Here is a 25,074-nt window from a genome sequence, read left to right on the forward strand (position 1 = left end):
TTACTGTACACACAAGGCTGTGATGGCCATAAGCTACTCAGGTCCTGGTCCCAAGAACAGACTTCCTTAAGCTCCATTACAAGGTATAGTTCTACGTTGACTGTTGAATGGTATTTCTTTCTCTTTCTTTCTTTCTTTCTTTTTTTTTTGTGTGTGTGTGTGTGTGGTTTTTCGAGACAGGGATTCCCTGTAGCTTTGGAGTCTGTCCTGGAACTAGCTCTTATAGACCAGGCTGGCCTCAAACTCACAGAGATCCACCCGCCTCTGCCTCCCAAGTCCTGGGATTAAAGGCGTGCGCCACCACCACCCGGTTTTGAAAAGAATTTCTTAAATGGCTGCTGTGTATTTGTGTGTGGCAGCTCTCTTCTCCGAAATGCCATGGAGATATATAAAAACTGACTTTAGGGGTTGTGCAGATTTGAGGGTCATTTTAACTTGTTAGCTGGGTTACATATAACATTTGTACTTGAGAGTGCACTTAGATCACGTGACTTTCCCTATTCAGCCCAGATAAAGCACTAACAACTGACCAAAGAAACAACTCCAGAGAGATCTAGCTTCCTGAACCAGAGTTGGCAGAACTCTAGATGTGGGGTTAGCTACAGAATGTGGGTGACTAAAGGCAGCTGCATTGCTGCATTGCTGAAAAGCTCACACCAGAATGGGTAGGATGCAGGAAGGCTGCATCCCCAAAACTCCCTGAATGGCTTACTTGGCTGAGCTGGGTCAGTCTCCTCTCTCTGGCAGTTGTTACTGTGAGAATAACCTTAGGGAGGCGCCTCGTGGCCTCGCAAGTTTTCGGAGCTCCCTGAGCTTATGAGTTTCATTTACTTCCGGAGCCTTGAAGGACATCCCTCTAGGAAGGAATGTTCCCATTTGGAGGGCATGGCTACACAATAACTTAGAAGTTCCTCTGCAGGACCAGGAGTCAAGCAAGGCCTCTGCTCGCTGGAAGTCATCCCTAAGTAGCTGGCGTTCTTTTAGTCCTACCGTATAAAAAGAAAGACGCCTATGTGTGTGTGGGAGGGGTGGCAATGGCCCTACACGCCACTGGGGAGTGTGTGAAGAAGAGTATGGCTACCTCTTCAATGTCGTCAAGCGATCTCCACTCACCACAGTCCATTCCTACTGTAGGTCGCCATATAACATTGGCTCCAGAGAAGACAACCGGAGAGGTCAATAAATGAGGTCATGTCTATCCACAGCTGTTTAATTACCTAGCCTCTGCCATCCGGGCCGATGTCTTTAAACATTTATGAGTAACATATCCTCTCCAGGTTAGCTGTCTCTACCTTCAAAGCCGCGGCAGATCCCACCTTCTCCGGCTTCTGATGAACTTCTTCCCCAGCTTTCTTCTTACTTCTTTGCAGGCTGCCATTTAACACCTTTTCTGTGCTTTTGAAGTGAGTCTGCTGGAATAAACCAATAGACAAATGTATGGTGTGTGTGTGTGTGCACATATGTGTGTGTGCACATATGTGTGTGCATGTGTGCGGAGATCAGAAGCCAGAATCAGAAACTTTCCTCAGTCACTTTAAACATTAGTTTTTAAGTGTACCTGGACTTGTCCATTCAGCTAGACTGGCTGGCCAGTTTGCCATAGGGATTCCCCTGCCTCCATCCTCCACGCACTGGGACTTACTGGTGGGTCGCCTTGCCTGGGGATTCAAACTCTGGCCTCATGTCTGCATGCAAATGCTTTAACTGCCTAAACTATCTCCCAAGCTGGTGTAAATTTTTATTAAAACAATTTGCACATATCTAAAAACCCAATTTGCAAATAGTGTAAATACTACAATTTCCAATCAGTAGCCCTTCAAAATAGCAGAAATGTTTGTAATTTTTGTTCAGAGGTGTGTGTGTGTGTGTGTGTGTGTGTGTGTGTGTGTGTGTGTGTCTTACACTCATTGGAGGCCAGAGATTTACATCAGGTATTGTTTCTCAGGAGCCCTTTACCTGGTCTCTGAGAGAGTCTCTAGCTGACCAGGGTCTAAGTAGCTAAACTCCAGGGACCCATCTGTCTGCATCCCCAGGACTGAGATTACAAGTGTATGTCACTGAGTCTGGTTTTTTAAATATGAGTTCTGGGGAATCAAATGTGGTTCTTTATGGATCTAAGACAAGCACTCTACTGACTGAACAATCTTCTGAACCCCAGGGATGGTTTGATGATCCAGCTGGCACCAATGTCCGTTGTCTCCCACTCTCTATGGCGGTATCTTTGGTACCACAGGCACAGTTGGTGGCAGCCTCCTACAGTTGAAGGCTGTGTGTACCTCCATGAGTAGGTCATGTCAGGAGGGAATCCAGAGCCTGTCTACTTCTTTGCCTTGGATTTTTTTCTTCCTGGGAGGCAGGAGTTTGGGAGTGTAAGTCAGGCACCCATCAACATTACACTGTGACCTCCATCCAGAGCTGACAGGGATGACTAGAACCTCTATTTGGTCTTTATCTTTGGAACATGTCACAGTTTTGGGGTCCAGGTTCCTCCTCTTAGGGTTGCATCGCACCAGAGAACAGAAGTTGGGAGCTCTGTTCCTTCCTTTAATGACAGCATTATGGGACAGATTTTTTTTTTTGCATCAGAACTCAGTAATATCAGCAGCAAGCTCTCATTCTGCCAGCAGGTGTGTCTGAGCGCCTACCATGTTCCTAGTTGCAGAGATACAAAACTCCTCGATAAAATCATTCACGCTCCAAATAGTCAATGTTCAATGTCCATGGGAGATTGGGGCCAGCATCCCCCATCACATGTCAAAATCCACAGATGCTGAAGTCCCGTGTTTAAAATGATGCCGTATTTATATACAACCTGCAGGCCACCTACTTTAAGCTACCTTTTGATTATTTATAATACTGAACCCAATTTAAATGCTATGAAAATTGTTAGTCTGTATTGTCTAAGGAATAATGACTAAAATGTTTATGTGTTTCATACAAATTTAATGTGATTTTCAAATATCGTTAATTCGTATTTTGTTTTTTGTTGTGTAGAACTCAGGAATAGGGAAGGCCAACTGTATATTCACCACTGTGTGGTAAATGATCAGGCAGTTGTGCATAGGAGCCCAGAGATCATTGAATACCATGCTGGAGGAGATGCCAGCCGAACTGAGTCTGGAGAGAGATGAGGGGTGGGTAGAGGCAGGAAGGTTCCTGGAGATGCAGAGTAGTTTTGGCAAGACTCGGTTATGTGGAAAACCACAGTGAGGTGCAACCAGAAAGCAGAGGGGGGATCACCAGGACACAAAGTGAGAGGCAAATTCGGAGGCGTAGATGGGTCATGGAAGGTCCTGTGCCATGCCTAGGACCCTACGCTCTGTAAAACAGAAGACAAGGAGGAGCCGTGGACATATTTAGAGCAACGGAACGAAGTCAAAGAAAGACCCAGTGGTAGCACTGGGTCCAGTCTGGATTAAGGAGAATTCTGCACAAAAGTTTAAAGTCCTCGTGTATTGGGAACTTTTTTCCACTACTGTGATGCTGGAGGGTAGAACCCTATGAGGTAACTGGGTCATAAGGGCTATGTCCATCGGAATAGACTGTTATTATTGCAGAAGAGGGACTTGATATAAGATCAAGTGTGGGGGATGGAATTGTATCTCAGTTGGTAGAGTGCTTGCCTAGCACGCATGAAGCCCTGGGTTCCATCCCAGAACAATATAAACCAGGCACATTGGCACACACCTATAATGCCGACGCTCAGAAGACAGATGTGAAAAGACCATTAATTCAAGATCATTCTTGGTTACACAGCAAGTTAATATCAGCCTGGGATTCACAAACTCTCTCTCTCTCTCTCCCTCCCTTCCCCTCTCTCCCTCTCTCTCTCTCTCTCTCTCTCTCTCTCTCTCTCTCACACACACACACACACACACACACACACAGAGAGAGAGAGAGAGAGAGAGAGAGAGAGAGAGAGAGAGAGAGAAGAGAGAGTAAATTGAGCTTCTCTGATTTGCTTGCTCTCTCAGGCTCTCCTCTTGCTTTTTTGCCCTTCTCCATGGGATGACAAAGCACGAGGGTCCCTGCTGGATGCCAATGCCCTGCACTTGGACATCCCAGCCACTAAAACTATGAGAAACAAATTACCCACCTGCAGCACTCTGTTACAGCAACATAAAATAGAGCAAGACAGAGAGGAATTAAGTGAAGGGAAGAGGTTCAAGAAATATTGGAATGTTAAGTTGCAGGACTTGGTGGCCCCTTTTCTGAAGGCAGATGTGGAAAGGGGATTATGGGTAAATGAAAGTTTCAGCTGTGTTGGGGTTTGGGGATCCAGCTCACTGTTTACTAATCTAGTGGGTCCAAACAGACTGCACACTTTGAATCCCAGGACGGCTAACAAAGCTGCAGTCTGATGGTCATCTCTCAGAAATATTTTGACATTACTTCCTGGCAGTTGAGATCAAGTCTTAGACCCGTGACCAGTACTGGAGGTGAGGGGAAGAGTGGCCCCGTTTCCAGGCAGCATTCTGGCAAGAATCCTGGAACTGTTCCCCAGCTCCAGATGGACTGGGAGTGACTACTGGGAGAGAAGCTGAGAGCAGGCATCCAACAGTAGAGAAGGGGACAGAAGCCATCACAAATACAAACCATGATGAACAGCCTGTCAAACAGCAGGAAACCAACCAGCCCAGAAGAACATTCAGGTCCTTTCATTTCCTCCCCTTTGGCTTTGGACTTCAATGTGAAGATTTCTTGCTTTTTTTTTTCTCTAAGCAGAAATAATCATGGCCAACTAATTGAGACAACCCTCCCACTCCAAATAAAACAAAACCAAAGCCCAGGACTATTGCTTCTAGCCATTTGTTCTCCCTACTAAGCCGCAAGCTTCCTTTCCAGCAGCTTTGCCCCTATCCCATCCGGATGGATAGAAATACAGTTCACCCCCAGAAAGTGGGAAATCCCCCACCTCAATCCATCCTGCTCCCCAGCGCAGGGCACCACAGATGTCACTTTCGAAGTTCATGCAAAGTCACTAAGAGGAGAGGCAAAGCGATCATTCTGTGTGCACCCAAGCCCCAGCCAGGTAGGAGATGTTCACCTGTGTGAAGCCCCCCCCCAGAGCGCTCAGGCCAGTGACTCCAGTTTAGCGTAAACACATTGAACGCATGCCTCAGACGGCAAAGCAACAAGGCTAAGAATGAGATCCAGACACCTCCTTCAAGTACGTGAGCATGAGCGTTTGCTTAGCTTAGCCCCAGACTTTTATGGAATCAGGGTGAGAAGCATTTTTACTCAGCAACATTTGAGATCCTTGACAGATGTGAGAGTTACAATTTATATAAGCTATGCAACTTGATATTGTTAATGCCAAACCTGGGGCCCAAAAAAATGTATAATGGATTTGGAAAGACAGGACATACTATTTTAAATAATTTCCTTCCTTCCTTCCTTCTTTCTTTCTTTTTTTTTTTTTTTTTTTTTTTTTTTTTTTTTTTTTTTTTGGATTTTCGAGACAGGGTTTCTCCATAGCTTTTTTTGGTTCCTGTCCTGGAACTAGCTCTTGTAGACCAGGCTGGCCTCGAACTCACAGAGATCCGCCTACCTCTGCCTCCCGAGTGCCGGGATTAAAGACGTGACCCAGGCTGTTCTAGAACTGATTGTGTGCCCCAGGCCACTTTTAAAAGTCTGATGACACTTTGAGAGTTTATATACTATTGGACTGCTCGTGAGCGGTACAGATTGGTAAAGTAGAGCTTGGGAGACAGAGAAACGTGGATGGGAGCTAAGCTTATAGTGAAAGCTGTTGCAAAGAGACTGGTCGTGCAGGCTCAGCAGTGGTGTGGATGTGTAGAACGTGGCTGGAGAAATGATTGCTCATTCTGGCTTGTCAAGCAGTTGGCCATGTGGGCTCAGCGATGGTGTGGGTATGCAGAGCACGGTTGCAGAAAATGAGTTCTCATTTTGGCTTGTTGCTCTTCCACTGAATGGGATATCACACTTATCAACATTTAATTCATAGTTTGAATATGTAATCTTCACTTCAGAAAAATCTATTTCTGTTCCTATTGGAAACTGAAGCCCTACACAAAAGACTTGGGGCTGTTCTGTGGTAGCTGTTGTCTCCTCAGTCTAGAGTCTTGGCCCTACCTCTCCTCCTCCCCCTTCCCAGTGTTCCTATTTACCTTCAGTAACTATTGCTAAATGTAAATTTCTTAACAACCGGCACATCTAAAGAATGTAGATTGTTTTATTTCACTTCTCAACTCTGCACATTTTAAATAGAAAGGAAACGCAGTAACCTCTGAAAGACTAAGTATGCAATAACGATTTGTAGAATCTTTCTCTAATTTCTGGCTTTCTGTTGAATCAGTTACATCAGGAAGCGATTCCCCAGAATGCAGTGCTTTCCTCTGAATAAATGGCTCACCGAGCACAAAAGGACAACTCGTCCTCACTACCCCCAGCAAGCTCACGTGGTTGTCTTAGAAGTCTCCAGAAGACTTACATGATCTTACCGTTTTAAGCAAGATTGTGATCTTGCATCTATTAAGGAGCTGAAGAATCTAAGAGTTTGGAGAAATCTTGCGTGTAGCCTAACAACACGAGACAACTGTGCGATAGTAACAGATAATGATTTGACTTCCACAGGGAAATTTGGACAGCTTTTGGAAGCAAGGATTGCAAATAAAAACTGTAGACCTCTCAACAAAGCAAAACAGAACTTCCAAACAAGCCCTCAATTATTTTCTTATGTTCTGATTCTTCTCTGGTGGAATGGCAGCCCTCACCCACAACCACTAAAATACCATCCAGTCACTCACTGTGAATGAGCATCATGGCTGACAACCAAGGGCCACTTCAGGCACTGTTCTAATGGAGTTCAAACCCCAGGAAGACTAACCATGTCTTTAAAGGGTATAAGTAATATAAGTGTGTGTGTGTGTGTGTGCACACACACATGTATATATAAATATATATAATAAATCCTACCTTTCTTTGGGAGCCTAAATCAAGAATTGTGGCTTTCCGTTATACAAGATCTGTCATTTTCTAGGTTACATCCATCTTTATCCACTAATAGGTCCTAAATTTCCCAGTGTCTTTATACTATCATTACAAATATTAAAGCTCATTACAGTTGAAATGGAGTTCCTCCTAGTAAAAAAGACGTTTTTTTAAAACTTTCGCTAGGTGTCAGCACTGAGTCAAGTCATGGGGCAAAGAATGTGTGAAAACATTTGCATAGCAAGCAAAAGAGAAACTTGGAAAGAATCCCAGAGCGTATGACGAAGACTTTAGAATGGTTGACAAACAGGGTTTCAACGAGAGAGTAAAGGCAAACAAGTCCAGATAAGTAAACAGGGCTGAGGACAAAGACAGGAGTCCCAGAGGTGGGGAGGAAAAGGAGACAGAAGTTATTTGATCAGTCCGAGGAACAAAGAGGTTGGAGCCCAGCCCATGAGCGTCCCCGCCACCCAGATATAGCATCCTCCCATCAACTCAGACAGTGTTAAACTCCCACGCCAGTCTGGGACAAGGACCTGGGAAGAGATGGCTATCTTAACTGATGAGAATGTCCTGACAGTATCGTCTGCAGAGCTGGATGGCACGAAGGTTCTCTCTGTACTTAGCGCTGCAGCCTGAAGGGGAAGAAGCAAAGAAGCATAGAGATTAAGTGAACCGAACGTGACATTCAGCACAGGTCTGTGACACACTCCAGTGACCAGGCCACAGATACTTAGACCACCCATGGACTACTCACAGCAGATACCAGGTCTTGCCAACCTTGTTCTTTGTTATCTCGAGCATCAAAGGACCAATGTTATCAATGACTCCTGGGTTCAAATATCAAATAAAGGTCCAGAACAGAGAAGCCATAAGACGACTCATACCCAAGAACACGTAAAATAATGTTCAACTTTCTTATAAGACAATAGCAAAGGACAAACTCGGTCTATGGGTTTATCTGATAAGCAAAAGATTAAAAGAATGTAATAGTTGGTGGCTTAGAGAGATGAGTCAGGGTTTAAGAGCATTTGCTGATCTTGCAGAGGACCAAGTTCAGTTCCCAGTGCCCATATGGCTGCTCACAACCATCTGTAACTGTAGTTCAGAGGACCTGATGTCCTCTTCTGGTCTCTGTGGGTACTGAACACACAAGTGCACAGACACACACACACACAACACACACAAATTAGAGTTATTTTTAAAAAGCATAGTAAACTGAGTGGTGTAGGGTGGCCCCATGCAGTGTGGAGCAGATGAGTCAGATGCCAGTCACTTCCCCCCCAAACTGTGGGCAACATTATAAATCTCTTCCAATTGCCAACCTCCCCTGTGTTTCCACTGCCCTGATCCAATGTGGGTTAAAGGTAGGATTGCTCCAAGAAGGCTTTTTGCAAATCCCACCAAGCAGGCTTCCCTCCCTGGGCTTCTTGCAGCTTGCCTGGGTTTGGAGAATCCCTTGCTCGAGTTTAGCTCGGGGAATCCCTTGCTCAAGTTTAGCTCTGAGTCTATCCTAAGCTGCTGGTATGGTTCATTGAGGCCAGGAATGCCAAACATTTATGATCCTGTGACCCAAGGCACAGCAGTCACTCCTGACCGCTTTGGTGCTAGTGTGTCCCAGCACACCTTGGGCTGCCTGTGGTGGTCCATTGTCTCAGCAGATCTCCCATGCTTGAGCTAAGTCTGTGGCAGGGTGGTGTTCTGTGGTGTTTATAAAGAGAATAGATATAACAGGATGATTTCTTAAATATTTATCAAATTTTATTCTGTTTATGTATGTATCATGACACGTGTGTAGACACCAGAGGACAACTTGCAGGAGTCAGTTCTCTCCTTTAACTGTGTGAGTCCAGGGATCGAACTCATGCCCTGCGGCTTGATGGCAGGTGCCTGTCTCAGCAGCCTCAGAATGGTTTTAAACAAACCAAAACAAAAGGTAGGGGCTGTTGGGTTACTCAGATTCCTGCTTCTAGGCTAGACATTACTTTATTCTGCCCTAAAAGAAAACAAGACTGAATTAATTCACAGCAGAAGAGATGTTGACTCTTAAGGTCATTGTTAATAGGTGAGCCACACCCATTTGCTGCCAAGTGAGCAGCTGCTTTCATTGCTGCTTTTCCTCTATAAAATGCACCTGGCATTGACTTTTCTTTTCATTCTTGAGAAGTGGGCTGGTCGTTTACACACCAAGAAAGCTAATCCTGTCCCTATTCACATCAAAGACTCATGAGCTCACAGTGCACTCTATCCTGTCAGAGGCACTGTCATTGTGACGGTCAACAAGGTCCCTTCAAAGCCCTTCTCTGAAGACCCACGGAGACTTTATGGTTAAGTATTTAACACACTGTGAAGAAGGAGCTCAAACTTTGTTTCTGAGATCAAATGAATTTGGGTACTAGCATCCAAACGGGTGTGATGGTGCATGTTTTTGGTCCCAGGACCCTACTCTTTAAAATACCAGTGTCGCCGGGCAGTGGTGGCACACGCCTTTAATCCCAGCACTCGGGAGGCAGAGGCAGGCAGATCTCTGTGAGTTTGAAGCCAGCCTGGTCTAAAAGAGCTAGATCCAGGACAGGCTCCAAAGCTACAGAGAAACCCTGTTTCGAAAAACAAACAAAAAAAATGTTTAAAAAAAATTATAAAATACCAGTGTCAATGCTAGAGACAAGACTTAGCAGTTAAGAGGTCTATTGCTAGTCAGGGAGTAGTGGTGCACACTTTTAATCCCAACACTCAGGTGGCAGAGGCAAGTGGATCTCTGAGTTCAAGGGCAGTCCAGTCTACAAAGCGAGTTGCAGGACTACATCCGGGACTACACAGAGAAATCCTGTCTTGAAAAACAAAACAAATGAACAAAGAATAGATAGATGCTAGTACCTAAAAGCTGAAATTATATCAAATAACAACAGGGACACTCCCAGGGGGAAAAACTTTTAAAAAGTTAAAAATAATTTTTTAAAAAAACTTTAAAAAATTATTAAGACAGGGTCTCTAGTCAGTGAGTCGGTGAGATGGCTCAGTGGGTAAGCACACTGGCTGCCAAACCTGATGACCTGAGCTCAATCCCCGGGACCCACAGAGTGGAAGGAGAGAACCAATTCCAAAGAGTTGTTCTCTAATCTCTCCATGCACATTGTTGCATACACATGGACACACCAACAACGACATGTTCCCCTCCCTTTACACATTCAGCTGGTCATAAATTTCCAAAACTGAGTTACATAACTTATATGTACTTGTATTCTAGCATTATTACTTCATTTGCTCCAAGTGCAGATTTATTATAAATTATTTCAGGACTGTTTCAAGAAAGATGTTTTGGTCTAAAAACAAGATGTAACTGTGTCTAAAGAGAAACCTTAAAGTCTCACAGATAAAATAATAACAAGCAGAATATATTATCAGCAGAGTGATTATTATGATGGTCACTTTTATATATGTGTGTGTGTGCATATATATGTATGTACGTGAATAAACTCAAAGTGTGCCCAGCATGGTGGCACACACCTTTAATTCCAGCACTAGGGAGGCAGGGGCAGGTAGATCTCTGAGTTTGAAGCCAGCCTGGTCTACAAAGTAAGTTCCAGGACAGCCAGAGCTATACAGAGAAACACTGTCTTGGAGAAAACAACAGCAAGAACAACAACAAAAGCTCAAAGTGGGGACCATATTCAAAGTGTTGCCCCGTGGTTATATGGTTTTGGAGGATGCTGAATGCCAGGTCCTGCGGTTTGTCATAGAACGAAGAAAAGCAGAGTATTCACAATGCTGATCTCCATAACATTGTCTCAAAACAGCACTTGAGAAAGGCATAACCATTGAAGCAAAGCCTCCTTCAGAGCCTAAGCCTTCCTGGAAACACCCTGCACACTGTAACCAATCCCATGAGCTTTAATGTCCCCACAAAGCTCTCTCCAAGTGACTCCTGCCATGGACTGTACCTGCAGGTCACAGGTTTCCCTGACTTCCACTGTTCCTGGTGGGAACCCAGAACACAATATATTCCCAGCGATTACATTTAGAAAACTCAGGCTGCTTTCTCTGCTTTCCTGAAGGAGAGGCCCAGTGTAATACTTTCTTCCTCTAGGCTTGCATGCTTGGTCCGTGTATGAGGACTGGTTAGGAAAAGGAGAAATTATACACGCAGTATGAGAGGTGTTAAAAATGATGCTAATGCCAGGAAAGTTAAGACAATGTCCGAACACATTTAAGATCTGCACAGAACAGAATGAAGATGATAAATGCACATTTTAATTACAGGATGAGAAGGGAATGCTCTGCTTAGACCCAGGATGAGTCTAGGAAGAGAGCGGCTCTTTTGCTAGCCCGTGAAATCGTCTCTTTCTGTCTTCTTTTTCTGGTATGATGTGTTCTAAGAATAAGCATTAAATTGAAGGTTGTGGGTAAGGGAACATAGCTTCCACCCTTGTTACTATAAAAGAAAGAAGGATGCTGTGGAGATGCGTGCATGGTTATAGCCTGTTACCTAACTGCACGAGTACAGAGGATGTGGTCAGAATTTAGGATGTAGTTGTCTTTGGAGAACAGCCATGAATAACATAACAAACAAACCCAAGGTGTTGAGCTCATGCACTTTGTCTGAGAGTCCTTCAAGCACCGTTTTGTGCCTCTAGAATCCTCGCACTCAGCTTGTGAGCCTTAGCTGAGGTGTCTGAGCAACTGTATGGAGGTAGTCAGAGGTGGGCAGCAGCTAATAGCCCTAGCTGCTCATCTCCTGTGTGTCTTGGTTGATTATGCAACAGTATTTATGCACAACCAGCAGTCTGGCTTGGGGAAAGGACAATCTGAGGAGAGTCAGTCAACATGAAAAAGGCTTAGAGACTCTACACAAAAGTTTAATTCTAGCCAAGTGTCAAATAGTTCAGGCTCCAGAGTTTATATAATAAACTGGACATAATAAAAGGGGTATGAAGTTAGGCGGGAGGTTCCTTATTCCACTCATTTCTTGGGTGAGTTTTATCTTTCACAGTTTCACAGTCTGTGGATACCCACAGGGGGTTGGCTTTAGGGTACCCTACTACTTGTATTCCAAAATCAGAGATCCTTGAGTCCCTTATATAAAATGCCACGCCACTTGCCTATAACCTTTGAGAACTTTCCAGGTGTTTGAAGGCATCTTTAGTTACTTAGAATAACTAATACAATGCAAATGATAGGGAAATAGATTACCTAGAATAACTAATGCAATGCAAATGATATGTAAATAGCTGGTATGTTGCCTTGCTTAGGGACCAATGGCCAGATGACATCTGCACTGGCAAAGCCCAGAAACACTTTCATTGCAGGATAACAGAATCCATGTCTTTGAAGGGCTGGCTCTAGTAACCCCTCCCTCACTGGGCTCTCATGGTGCTGAGAGAGGCTATGCGGACCCCACACCGCAGGTGTCACACAGCAGATGCTTAACTCCCTCTCTTCTGGGAGGCAGAGTGAGGTCACTGTGTACTAGTTCTCAGGGTATTCAGTTGCCTTAGAAGGGCGGTGCCTCCATCCTGCATCAGACCCTCGTCAGCGGGAGTCGGTGCTCTCTTTCAGTTGTTTCGTTTTAATTATCTCTTAGATCCAGAGAGAAATTCCAAAGAGAGAGGGCAAGAAAATGAAAGGACAGCGGACACCAGGGAATGGTGAGAAAGAGCTGGGCCGACTACAGAGGTCCGAGGACACAGGGTTGAGATCAATGCGATCCCAGCTAGAGCTACACTGGATTAGCAAGGAACATTCTTTCACGGGGGGAATACCTTTCCAGACCTTTGTAAATGTATGTGCGCCAAGCCACAGCAAGGGAACAGGCCATGCAGTCTCCAGTTCAGCATTTCACAGGTGAGGAATCAGCCTCAGAGAACAGAGCTGTCCCCCAAATTCATGTGCACACCTTTGTTCTCTGCGCACCGAGTCTCTGCCTGTGTCTGGCATTATCAGAAACACAAAACAAGGCCTTTCTGTCATGGGCTGTACTGGGGATAGGGACTGGAAGGGTGGGGCAGGAGAAGACATTAAATAAAGCAAATAAATGAAGATTAATGCAATTAAGGAAAAAAGGAACTTTGAGAACCAGAGACTGCAGGTGGGAGACAGAACCATTAGTTTTGGAAGGGCTCTGCAAGGATGTGACATTTGAGCTAAGGCCTAAGTGAGACAAAGACTGTCATGTGACAAAATGGGAGGGGACAGCAAGTGCAGTGCCCAAAGGAGAGCTAGCTTAGCTCCTTGGAGGAAAGAAAGGGGCCAAGTGTTGAGAAGAGAGGAAGGCATCATGATTAAAAGTGGTCAGGCTGGCAGAAGGCCAGTACTATACAGCTTCGAAGACTCTGGAGTTCAGCTTGGTAAGGTAAGCACGGAAGGAAGCCACGGAAAAATTCGATCAGAGGAATGGTGTGAAATCTCCATGAAGGAGAACCGTGTGAAGGGAATACCTGTCCAAAGCAGCTCAAAGAAGGACGGATTTGTCTTGGATCAAGGCTTGAGGACGCCGCCTGTTGATGGGGGAAAGGGAGGGACACGCGGTCACAGGAATGTGAGGCGGCTGGTTACATTGCATCTGCTCAGTGAGCAGAGAGGGGTGACTACTGGTGCTCCCCGGGGCTTTCTCCTCCTCATTCAGGGACCTAACCCATGGGATGCTACCACCATTCTATCCCACGGACTGGGGAGCTGGCTCTATTGATGGAATGTTTGCTGTGTGAGCAGAAAAAGTGAGTTTAGATTTCCAGCATCTCGTAAGTCGGGTGTGCCATTGCACATCTGTAATCCAGCATTGAGGAGGTGGAGACAGGAGGCTAGCTGAATAGATAAGACCACAATTCAATGAGAAACCCTTTCTCAGGAAGTAACAGGGAGGGTGCCTGAGAAAGACAACAGCTGTTGACCTTGGTCCTCCTGTATGTAGGCACTTCGCCTGTGCCAGGCTCCGACTTATATGTCAACTCACATCATCCTCACAAAGCCTCATAAAAGGTCACCACTTTTATTCCCATTTCATGGGGTGAAAAGACTGAGGCACAAAGATAACTTACAGTTGGTAAAGGTTGGGTCCGTGTTCAACACAATTAGTAGGAATGTGCTCTAGACTCTCAGTATTTTATTTTTCTCATGAATAAATAATACTATTAACTTTCATAAGAGTGCTTGCAAATACGTCAGTATGCCTAAAAGCACTGTGATAACTGTGATTAGCTTTATCAGTATTTTTCTTACAGAAAATTTTAAATATGTGTGTGTGTGTGCATGTATGAGTTTAATCTCTATGCAGGACCTCATTTCTCACTTCTGTCAATATTGACTGAGTTCCTTCACAGTGGAGGCATGAGAAGTTTGAAGAGGAGCTGGAGAGGTGGTCAAGAGAGCTCACTGCTCTTCCAAAGAACCTGGGTACAGTTTGCAGAACCCACATGAGGCAGCTCCCAGCTATCTGTAATTATAGCACACGATCCTGATGTCTTCTTCTAGCCTCTTTACATATATACATACATGTGTGCAACCACACAGACACACACACACACACACACACTCATTATACACAGAACTAAAAAATCAAATAAATCTTTTATAAATTAAAAGGAAGTTTAAGAGCTAGGCATAACCAGACATGGTAGCACATGCCTTTAATCCCTGTACTCGGGAAGTGATCTCTGTGAGTCTGAGGCCAGCCAGGGATGTTACACGGAGAAACCCTGTCTCAACAACAACAACAGCAACAAAAGAGCTGGGCATAATGTGTTGTCCGAGGTTTTCTATCTCACCAGGTCCTTCAGCCATTTAGTCCCAAGAAATGCACAAGGTTCTACATTAGTTATAAACTGATTGGCCTAGTTGCTCAGACTTCTTATTAACTCTTATAACTTATATTAGCCCATTATTCTTATCTATGTTAGCCACATGGCTCAGTACCTTATTCGGCGAGGCAGGTCACATCTTGCTTCTTCTGTGACTGGGTCACAACTGCAGACCAAGCTTTCCTCTCCCCAGAATTCTCCTGTTCTTGTTGCCCCACCTCTACTTCCTGGCTGGCTACTGGCCAATCGGTGTTTTATTAAAATACAATTGACAGGGTACAAACCATTGTCCCACAGCACTTCCCCACTTTAAAAAACAAAAACAAAAACAAAAAAAAACAAGAACTCTGAATCTAATACCATTTGTTAATGTAGACCTCTGTGTGATTTCTTTGGGACTTAACAACTGAGGGAACTGGGCAGGACAGAAAGCCTCAGACAACAATAATGCCACATCCCTGTAATCCCAGCACTCAGAAAGCTAAGGCAAGATGATAATGAGTTAGAGAACAGCTTGGGTGACATAGTGAGACCTGTCACAAAGCAAAACTAAACAAACAAAGAAAAAGGAAAAGAGAAAACATCAAACCTTGTAGAACTGATGCACTGCCACCTGAGCTGACCAACAATAGCAAAACTATATGTTGGTTGACTTTAGTTAAGGACTGTCATAACTAGACCCCAAGGGATGCCAAGTAAATGAAACACAGTCCAGTTTTTGGTGGTTTGAAAAAAAAAATGGCCCCCAATGGGAGTAGCACTATTGGAAGGTGTGGCCTTATTGGAGTAGGTGTGGCCTTGTTGGAGGAAGTGTGGTCTCATATATGCTCAAGATATTTCCCAATGTCTCAGTCCACTTCCTGCTGTCTGCAAGATGTGGGACTCTCAGCTGCTTCTCCAGCACCATGTCTGTCTGCGTGCCGCCTGCATGTCGCACAATGATGATAATGTACTAAACCTATGGAAATGTAAGCCATCCCACTTGAACGTTTGTCCTTTATAAGAATTCCAGTCATGTCTCTTCACAGCAATAGAAACCCTAACTAAGACACTGTTCTAAGGAGACAACAGTCTGGTGAAATATCCAGACTACTACATGCCAAGCAATTCAATATTATGTGGCAAGCGGGGTGCCATCTGAAGTGGTTTGAATGAACAACATTAATTGTAAATGAAATCACGGTGACAGAAGGGCCCATGCAGCTTCAAGAGGAATTTACATAAACCCTGAGTGGACAGTCGGCCTTCAGGGGAGAGCCAGACTTTCATACAGCACCTTCTGTAGAGTAATTTTGGGTGAGGGGTCACTAGATGAGCATCAAATCAGGAGAGCAAGTACATAGTGTTCTTTTTACTTAGGTCCTCCACATTTTATTTCTGTTATAACTTTGTGCCATATTAAAAACAAATGAACAAACAAATTCAGGGAGGTTATAACGGTCAGTTTTAAAAAACAAAACTTTTATCTGGGAATGGGCAGTCTAGATCACAGCCATTCAAGGGGTTAAACGGGCTATTCTGTCTCTCTTGGCTAAATGCCGGTGCTATTGGACCACTTCCCGCTGCCCTTAGAGTTCTAAAGATTTGCTATAGTTACTGCTTGCTATTTAGTTTACCTTTTCTTTATCTGAGCTTCTTCCCAGGCTTCCCCAATAGTTTAATTACGCCATTATCAAAAGAACACATCTTTTTTCAATACACATGCTTGCTTTTTCAAATCTCTGCCCCTCCTTGTATCTTGGCTTTGGGCCTAACCACAAATCAGTCTCTAGCGTCAGAGGCAAAGGCTCTCAAATAACCTTTTCAAAAGATCAACAGGGAGAGGAGAGACCAGACCCTGGACTGTAAACCATGAGTGCCCTTAGTGAATCCCAGCACTGTCGATCTCAGCTTGACTTCCTCCTCGCTGAGGGTGGAAGGCTCTCCCTTGGGGTGAACGCATAAGAAGCCTATGCCTGGAGCTTTGTCTTACTAGAGCAGGGAGACAAGGGTGGCGCTTGACTGAGCGGTGCGTCTGCTGAGGGACTCGGGGTTTGAAAAGGTTCTTGCTTGGGTGCACTAACCCATTCTCCTTTCACATTTACCTTGCATTTTGTCTCTGTCTCAGGATGTAGTTCCTGCTCCATCCTGTACATGTATGTTGTCCATGGTGCCTCCTGTGTGTTGTGGTTAGCAGACAGTTATGAACCAAAACTGAACTAGAATTCCTGTTTGGCAGGAAAAGCTTAGGACTGTTTTGACCCCCTGTGAATGGGTAGATGGGATACAGTGTAGTTGGGAAATTCATTTGGGGGATCACTGAGAACTGACCCTATAAGGCAGGGATAGGGTGGGGCCCTTGAGGAGTCCACAGCAAGAGGTACCAGAGATCTAGAGCAGAGGTTGGTAGGGTAGGAAAGTTGGTCTGTGAGAAAGACAGAAGAAGCTGTAATCAGATCATCAGGGTGGGCAGCTCAGCTAAAGAAAAAAGGAATTCGGAGGAAAAAGTCTCTGTAAGGAGGTTAAAAATTAAAGATAAGGACAACAAAAAGAAGAGTCATGGGAGTGATTTTGAATAAGCATTGAGATCATATTGGCATATAAAGCTATTTAATCTATAGCTATAATCCCTATATTCTGCTCAGAGGACTTGTTTGATTTTATATTTTTATAACTTCCCTCTCTTCAAGAACATTTGTGGGAAACGTCACTATGTATATAGCACTGTTGAATCTTTTTGAACCACAGACTTAAACCAGAAATATGGTATCTCCAAGAATACCTCATCTGTACCTATTTTTTAGTTATTATTTATTCTTTATCTTAAAGATTTTATTTTATGTTTATTTATGTGTGTGTGCACATGCACAGCACATGTCTGAGCGTGCCCAGAGATGCCAGAAGAGGGTGTTAGATTCCCTGGAGCCATGTGGGTGCTTGGAACTGAATTTAGGCTCTCTGGAAGAGCTGCAAGTGCCCCTTACCACTGGGCAATCTTTCCAGACCTTGTATCCATTTTTAAAAACCATAAACAACAAACCACCTCCAAACTTAAAGGCTTAAAACTTTGATTTACTAGCTTATGGTACTAGGGGCATCCGTTTGGGCTGGCTTAGCCAGGTACTCCACCAAGGCTCCTTCTTTTGACCCCAGTGGCTCAGCTGGTTCTGAATGGTCTATGGTGGCTTTGCCCATGTGTATGGCAGTTGGTGATGGCTCTCAACTGGGTCTCCCTCTCAAAGATTCCAGCCCAGACGTCTTTGCATTGAGGTCCCCATGCTGCGAGAGGGAGAAGACAGAAATTCAGCATCTCTTGAGACCTGGCCTTAGAAGTCTCTTGCTTCATTCACATGTACCATGTTCTGTTGGTCTAAACAAGCACTAGGCCTGCCCAGGTTCCAGAGGGCTGTGGAAGAGCCCCTGCCTTTTGGTTGCAAAAGTCACAATGATAACTGTAGATTTATTCAGGCAGGGGAGGAGCTGTGGAGGCAAACAGCCTGACAAATGGAAAAAAATGTTTTAAAAAGAAAGAAAATTAAATATTTGACCTTGGCATCCATCTAGAGCCTGACCCTTGACCCTGATCCTGACCCTGTGATCTTTCCACTATTTAATGAGTCTAGCCAGGTGTGGTGGCACACACTTTTAACCCCAATACTTAGAGACAGAGGCAGGCGGATTTCTGAGTTCAAGCCAGCCTAGTCTACAGAGTGAGTTCCAGGATAGGCCAGAGCTATGTAGAGAGATTTTGACCTTAAAAAAAAAAAGAAAAGAAAAGAAAAGAAAAAGAAATATTAAAAAAGAACAAACAACAACAACAACTTTGATTAGCAGCGAGGAGAGATGAGGCCAAAAAACTTTCTCAGAAAAAAAATACAAAGAAAGGTGAGTAGGAAGGGTCACCAAGGGTCAAACATGGACAACCAGGAAGAGATGAGGGACATGATAGGCAGACCTTAAGGATGCAAACGACAGAAAAACACCATTCACTCAGGAAGAAGAACCTTAGAGCATGTGGCGTGGTGAGGACATGCCAGCATGGAGTCTTAAGCAGCACAGGGCAGCGTGAAGGAAGGGCACTTGGGCACTTGGAGCTAAGGGCTGGACCAGCAAGAAGCGACCTGATCTAATGTAGTCTAGCTGATCAGCCCGGGGGTAAAGCAAATTAGAAGTGTAGACAGGAGTCCCTCGTGATATGTTGAGTCAGGCAGGACTAATTAAGCAGACAAGCTGTGTCCTAGTAATTTGCCTTCATGTATGTCATTTCTAACCCTAGAGTTCTTCCTATTGGCTTAAATGGACAGTCCACCCCAGTTGACTGCCGGGGTACATACCAAAGCAAAACAGGGGATGAGTCTCCTGTGGACTGCTTAGGAGTGCCATTGAGTTCTGTTTCCAAACAAAGTCTCCATGAAAACAAGGTCAGCTGAGATGTAAATTTCTGCCCTGTCTCACACATCACTGTGCCCTTGCTTTTATGTTCAGGGTCTTTTCTTGTCCATGGTGAGTTTACTCCCTATCTTACGTTTGGGGTAAATGCGTGACTCAAGGCCGTGTTGATTTGAGTAAATGTTGTGTTCTTTTCAATCAGCTGCCGTAGGTGTGCAAGTCACGCTACAGAGTCCACAAACTCTCACCTACTCCAGACTGGGAGGGCGAGTTCCAGGTCCTTACAAAGTTTAGATTTTCCTGCCGTGCTTAGTTTCTCCACCTTCATTGCTCTTGCTTCAAACGCCAGAACTAATTCTGGCTTTGTTTTTGTGACCCATGAAGACAGTGCCTTCTTTGATCACCTGAACTTGAACTTCCTGGCTCCTGCCTGTCCCTACCCGGTCTACTGTCCTCTCTGACAGCCCCCAGCCACCCCTGGCCTACTTGCACTTTATTTAAGGGTTTCTAAAATTGTTCTGAATCATGTTCTTATTGTATATGGATTTCATTCCTTCACTTCCTGGATTTCATTCCTTATTGCTTTCAGGAAACAAATATAATTTTATCACAAATTTAAGTATAGATTATACCTACTCCAGCCCTGGTTAGAATCATGTTTTTAAGTTCCAATATTCAAAGTTTAATCAAAATAGAAATCAAAAACCTGGGTTAACTACTTAGAACAGATAGGAAAAAAATTAGGACTTTTTAAAATGTCTGATTCCAAAGGAGAAATCTTCATTCATAAACTTTAAAAAGCCGCTCATTGCCAAAACACAAAGTATAATCACAAAATATTCAAACTTCATTTCTTAGAAATTTTACTGAACATAAAGAAAATTCTCAAAGGAAAAATAATTACCAACAATTATAAATCCAGTTCCTTTAAAATAAGAATAATTGAAATAATTGTACCTAGCTTTCTAAGGATGTTTTGTAGTAGGTTTGTAGCCTAATTAATAACCTTTGGAAGTCATTTTGGTTTTATGTATAAAGAATCAGAAAAATGTATTGACTCTTTAACCCCATTATTATATTTCTGTCTCAGATACCAGGAAGGCAGAAAAATGCATGGTATGTTAATTACAGGTATTTACAAGAGGAAATCTCAGTGACTTGTTCCTGGGGGGTGAAAGATATATTGCCTTGAATATTTAGTGATTGCTCAGAAAGTTAGGAATGTTACAAGTGGGTTTAGTGTGTGTGTGTGTGTGTGTGTCTGAGCATCAAGACACATTTGTGGAAGTCAGAGGACAACTTGTGAGGGTGGTTCTCACTCCTACCGTGTGGGTCCCAGGAACTGAACTCAGGTCATCAGAATTGGTGACAAGTGCCTTTGCCTGCTGAGCCATTTCATCAACCCTAAAAGGGCTTTTGATAAATGTTGTTTTAATGTTATATATGTTAGATCTCTACAAATTGTATCTCCTATGCATTATATCAATAAAAAATCTATGGGGTCTTCTTTGGCATGTAGCCTTAGCCCCCAAATCATTCCATCTCTCTAAAAACTATTTTTCTTCGGCTCCACCATCATCCTGTTTGAAATAAATGGCTTTTCTACTGAACTCTACAGGTACTCTTCATCCCATGCTGGAATCTGTTCTCTGCCTGTAAATCCAGTGTGGCTCCCACACATACACCAGTGTTTCAAATGCCCGACACCTTACCTGACCCCAAATGCTACAGAAAACTGTAACTGCCTCTCTAGAGTTTTCTCTCCATTGTCACACTCTACCTAGACAGTTCTCTCCAGCTGATACTCTCCTGCCTAGGACACTGTCTACAATTGATACTCTCCTGACTAGGATGCTGTCTACAGCTGATACTCTCTTGCCTAGGACACTGTGTCTACAGTTGATACTCTCCTGCCTAGGACACTGTGTCTACAGTTGATACTCTCCTGCCTAGGATGCTGTCTACAGTTGATACTCTCCTGCCTAGTACACTGTGTCTACAGTTGATACTCTCCTGCCTAGTACACTGTGTCTACAGTTGATACTCTCCTGCCTAGGACACTGTTTACAGTTGATACTTTCCTGTCTATGATGCTCTCTGCAAGAACCTTTCTTCTTCCTTGTCCTTCTGCTCCATCATCTCAGGGAATCTTCATTGCTGCCCTAGACCAGGTCTCCTTGTCACACTCTCTTGTGACCTCATTGCTTTTTTCTTGCTGACAACTCACACACGCAGTACCCCATGCCAGTAGAATTTGAATTCTGTGAGAAGAGGGACTTAATTTGCTCACTCTTCTTTCCCCAAAGTTCAAATGTGTATTGAATTCCTAAGTCACATGCAGCACTGCCATTTAGCTAATCTGTGTCATTGTGGGATTCTTGGGGCTTTCTCCTGTTAGACTTCAGTCTCCCTAGGGAGGACCCATTCCTGCTCTGCCTACTGAGTTATCCCAGTACCTGCACAGTAGAAGGCCTTCTCCAGGTGTATACTGGATACATTTACCATGACCATGTAAAAACACAGGAAAAAGCTACAACAACAAAACCACAGTTAGAAATTATAAAAGTAGAACATTTTTCAAATTGATAATGTAGTGAAAATTCACAATTAAAGAGAAAGGAATGGTTATTCTAATACATTGTAATTGTAGAATACATATAAAAAAGGCTAGTTGTAGATACAGTACCTACAATGATTCTACTGTAAGAGATGAGATGTTTCTATTTTCCCCTAGTATATACAAATGCTTGTGTCATTTTTGCATAACTGTAATCATAGATTCAATTCTATGTTTTGTTTCTTTTCTGCTTCACGCTGAATCCAGATTGCTAGGATTCTACATTGCCTACATAATTATAGTTAGCAACTATGTGGTATTCATTTAAATTTGTGTACTTGAGAGTGGTTCTTACTTTAAGGTATATTTCCTGGGATACAATTCAAAGTATATGAACATTCACAGGGAAATACAGGTTACTGGCTTCTTTGACCACAATGTGGAAAAGACACAGTGATGGTCACATGTACAAGCACAGAATAGGGCTTGAAGTGGGGCTGACTGTGATTATTTTTACAAGAGAATTAAATTTGCATCAAGCCTATAAAAGCAGGAAAATCCCTCTATATAGCTTTATATAGAGCAACCTAAATCAGGTAACTTCTGAAAAAGATGGATATGTTAGGAGAGGAGGAGGGGTCAGGCTTTGGGGAAACCAACAATTAGAGAGGGATCTAAGAAAATGGAATCCACAGACTGGTAGAGAGACATTCTAAAGGGAAATGACGATATTGGTTGGAAGCAGATACTGGGGGTTTCTCTGTTTGCTGGCACAGGAGATGGTAATAGAGGTAGGAGTGGAGGAGATGGCAATAGAGATAGGAGTGGCTGACCAAGTGACGAGCGATACAATAGCAGAAAGAGGCACTGACCCGAATCTGTAGGCTGTGGGCTGAATAATGACACTGCTACCTAATGCTTTTCAGAATGCAAGTCTGGGCAGGATGACCCCTGGCTTCTCAAATACGTTTTTATAAAACAGCAGTATCGTAGCCTCAAGCAGAAGTGAGTTACAGCTTTCTTGGTTCATTGACTTTAACTCCAAAGTGGCCACTTGGCTGTCTTCTTGCTTGCTATCTTCTCAGCAATAAGAAAATGAAACCCGGAAGCCAGGCACAGTGAATCAAACCTGTAATCCTAGCACTTGAGAAACTGAAGCAAAGGGATTGCCGTGAGTTCAAAGCCAGTCTAGGCTATATAGCAAGACATCCTCCTCAAAACACACACACGCACACACACACACACACGGTCCTAACACTTGTGTTTTCCAGAAGACCTTAGACAAAGGATTATAGCCACAGGAACTTGAAATAATTCCCCAAATACTAGAAGTTCCCAAATTTGGAAACCAGCAATCCTAAAGTTTTCATCAGTGCTAAACTATCTGCTTTTAAGGTTGGCATCGTGGTCTTCATCCAGGGTCGTCTCCCTCTGGATTAACACCTATCATTTTCAAGTACTTCTAGAGTCCTCCTGAGAAATGATTTATCTCGGAGAGGAATTAGTTAAAGACATAAAGCAATTTTTCTTTGGATAGACAGCTGAATAAGGGAAAGTATGGGAAAAAAATAGATGAGTTAGGCTTCCAGACCTAGTACCCCCCAGGGAGAGCCAGCTGCACACGGTTGCTCCCTGGATGATATTCCCTCCATCTCAGTGGCCACTGTCCTCTTCAGCCTGAGCACTAACACTGGTCACATTCCTGGTCTTTGTGTCTTTGTGTTGAGCAGATTTTACCATCTAAGGCCATCGATTACACTAACAATCTGCGTGTTAACTTCAGTTGCTGACCACTAAATTGGATGAGTGAGGATCCTATCTGTTTCCTTCCCCACAGCCTACACGGGACCTCAATAAACATTTAGTTGGTTAATGTTGCTCAATAAGCATTTAATATATTAATGAATAAGTGCATGAGTAATCAGAACCGGAATGTTCCGGTTTGTGCATGTCATTAGAACAGCTATCATTTCGTTGCTGTTTTAGATCAGGTCTTAACACATTGCTTAACCAAGGTTCTTGTCATTGACTCTGTGATTATTTGAACAACCAGTAAGAACGTTTAGGTTGTCATCGTATATGGAAGAATGCACCATCTACAGAACAATATGTGTAAATATGTGCACCGTGATCAAAGAGAGATTCTAACTAGGGCAGCTTTTCCTCAGGTTATGAGCCTCTCCTGCCTCTGTAGTGCAAAGTTCACAGGTCTATTCGAATGAGGAATGGATTGGAATGGTGCACTGATATTTTTGTTTTATTTCAGCAAACTTCAAAAGACAAAGAGGGATATCAGATGGCTTCAAGGAGCAACTGGAGAATGGTTCGAAGAAATTCAAAGAAAGAAGTTTTGCAATGAAACAGATGTTAGCCAGATGTTAAAACCACCACTCACATATAGGCTACGGAAGGGGATGGCAAAAAACGGTGAGAGAAAAAAGATTTTTTTTTTGCTTTAAATTATCTTTTCCTTGCCTTGTGGCACAGTATTGTAGATAACAAATCCATGCATTGGCAATTTGTCAATTTAGGGCTCAGGACTGTTTAAGGGACTTAAGTTTTGTACTATAGAATACACAAGACAGTGCAGGTGGATGACAAAATGCCTAAGACATCTCACTGTGAATATGGTCAAAGCTTTCACTCTTGATAAACTTCGATATGTTTTTCATTTATAAATGGACATAATGTCTACCTCATAGGATAAAATAGGATTCTATGTGCTAAGGATTAGCCTAAGGGCCAAGGAGACAGTTCCGTAGCTAAAACGCTTACTGCACAGTGTGAAGACCTGAATTCAAATCCCCAGCACCTACGTAAGTCTGTGCACAGTAAATAAGCTGTCGCCTTGCTCTCCTGTGAAAGATAGTAGTTAGAGACAGGAGAGTTCTCAGAGGCCTCTGGACGGGCTACCCTGACACAGGGCATAGAAGCAAAATACCAGCAAAGGTGGAAGGGTGGCGACTCACAAATTAAGGTTCCCCCAACCTCCACACTCATGTTTATGCATGAGCATGCCATGCATAAACACGCACACCTACACTCACACGCATCAACACACTGAAAACTTAAAGGTAAAAAGAATTAAGATTGCAATGGCTTGTGTCTTTAATCCCAGCACTCGAGAGGCTGAGACAGGAAGATTGTCATGAGTTTCAGGCCAGTCTGAGCTACAGAATGAGACCTTGTTCCCAAAAATATGGAAAGAAAAGAAAGAGGGAGAATTACCCCGGACCATAGTAACCTCTTACCTAAACTCCCTCTGCAGTCTCCGTGCCTCCACACGGGTGGCCGTAAGCGCCTGCCGTGGACACTCGGTTGTGACTGCCAGCCTGTCACTTCACCCAGTTTTCTTAAGCTTTTAATGAGGGTAGTGAAACCTGTTCCCACAGGACACCCATG

General features: G+C 43.6%; 1 protein-coding gene across 1 annotated transcript in view; it reads left to right on the forward strand.

Annotated features, from left to right (window-relative positions):
• The window catches only part of Exph5 (exophilin 5), a 72,716-nt gene that overhangs the window by 13,174 nt on the left and 34,468 nt on the right, over positions 1–25,074 (forward strand). Inside the window, exon 2 of the mRNA XM_041638384.1 lies at positions 23,939–24,099. Coding sequence (XP_041494318.1) covers positions 23,939–24,099 — 161 coding nt within the window. The remainder of the gene's footprint in view (positions 1–23,938; positions 24,100–25,074) is intronic.

The sequence above is a fragment of the Microtus oregoni genome, unplaced genomic scaffold (genome assembly GCF_018167655.1).
Source record: "Microtus oregoni isolate MIOR12 unplaced genomic scaffold, Mior012 000055F_ref0000237, whole genome shotgun sequence".
In the NCBI taxonomy this organism is placed as follows: domain Eukaryota; kingdom Metazoa; phylum Chordata; class Mammalia; order Rodentia; family Cricetidae; genus Microtus; species Microtus oregoni.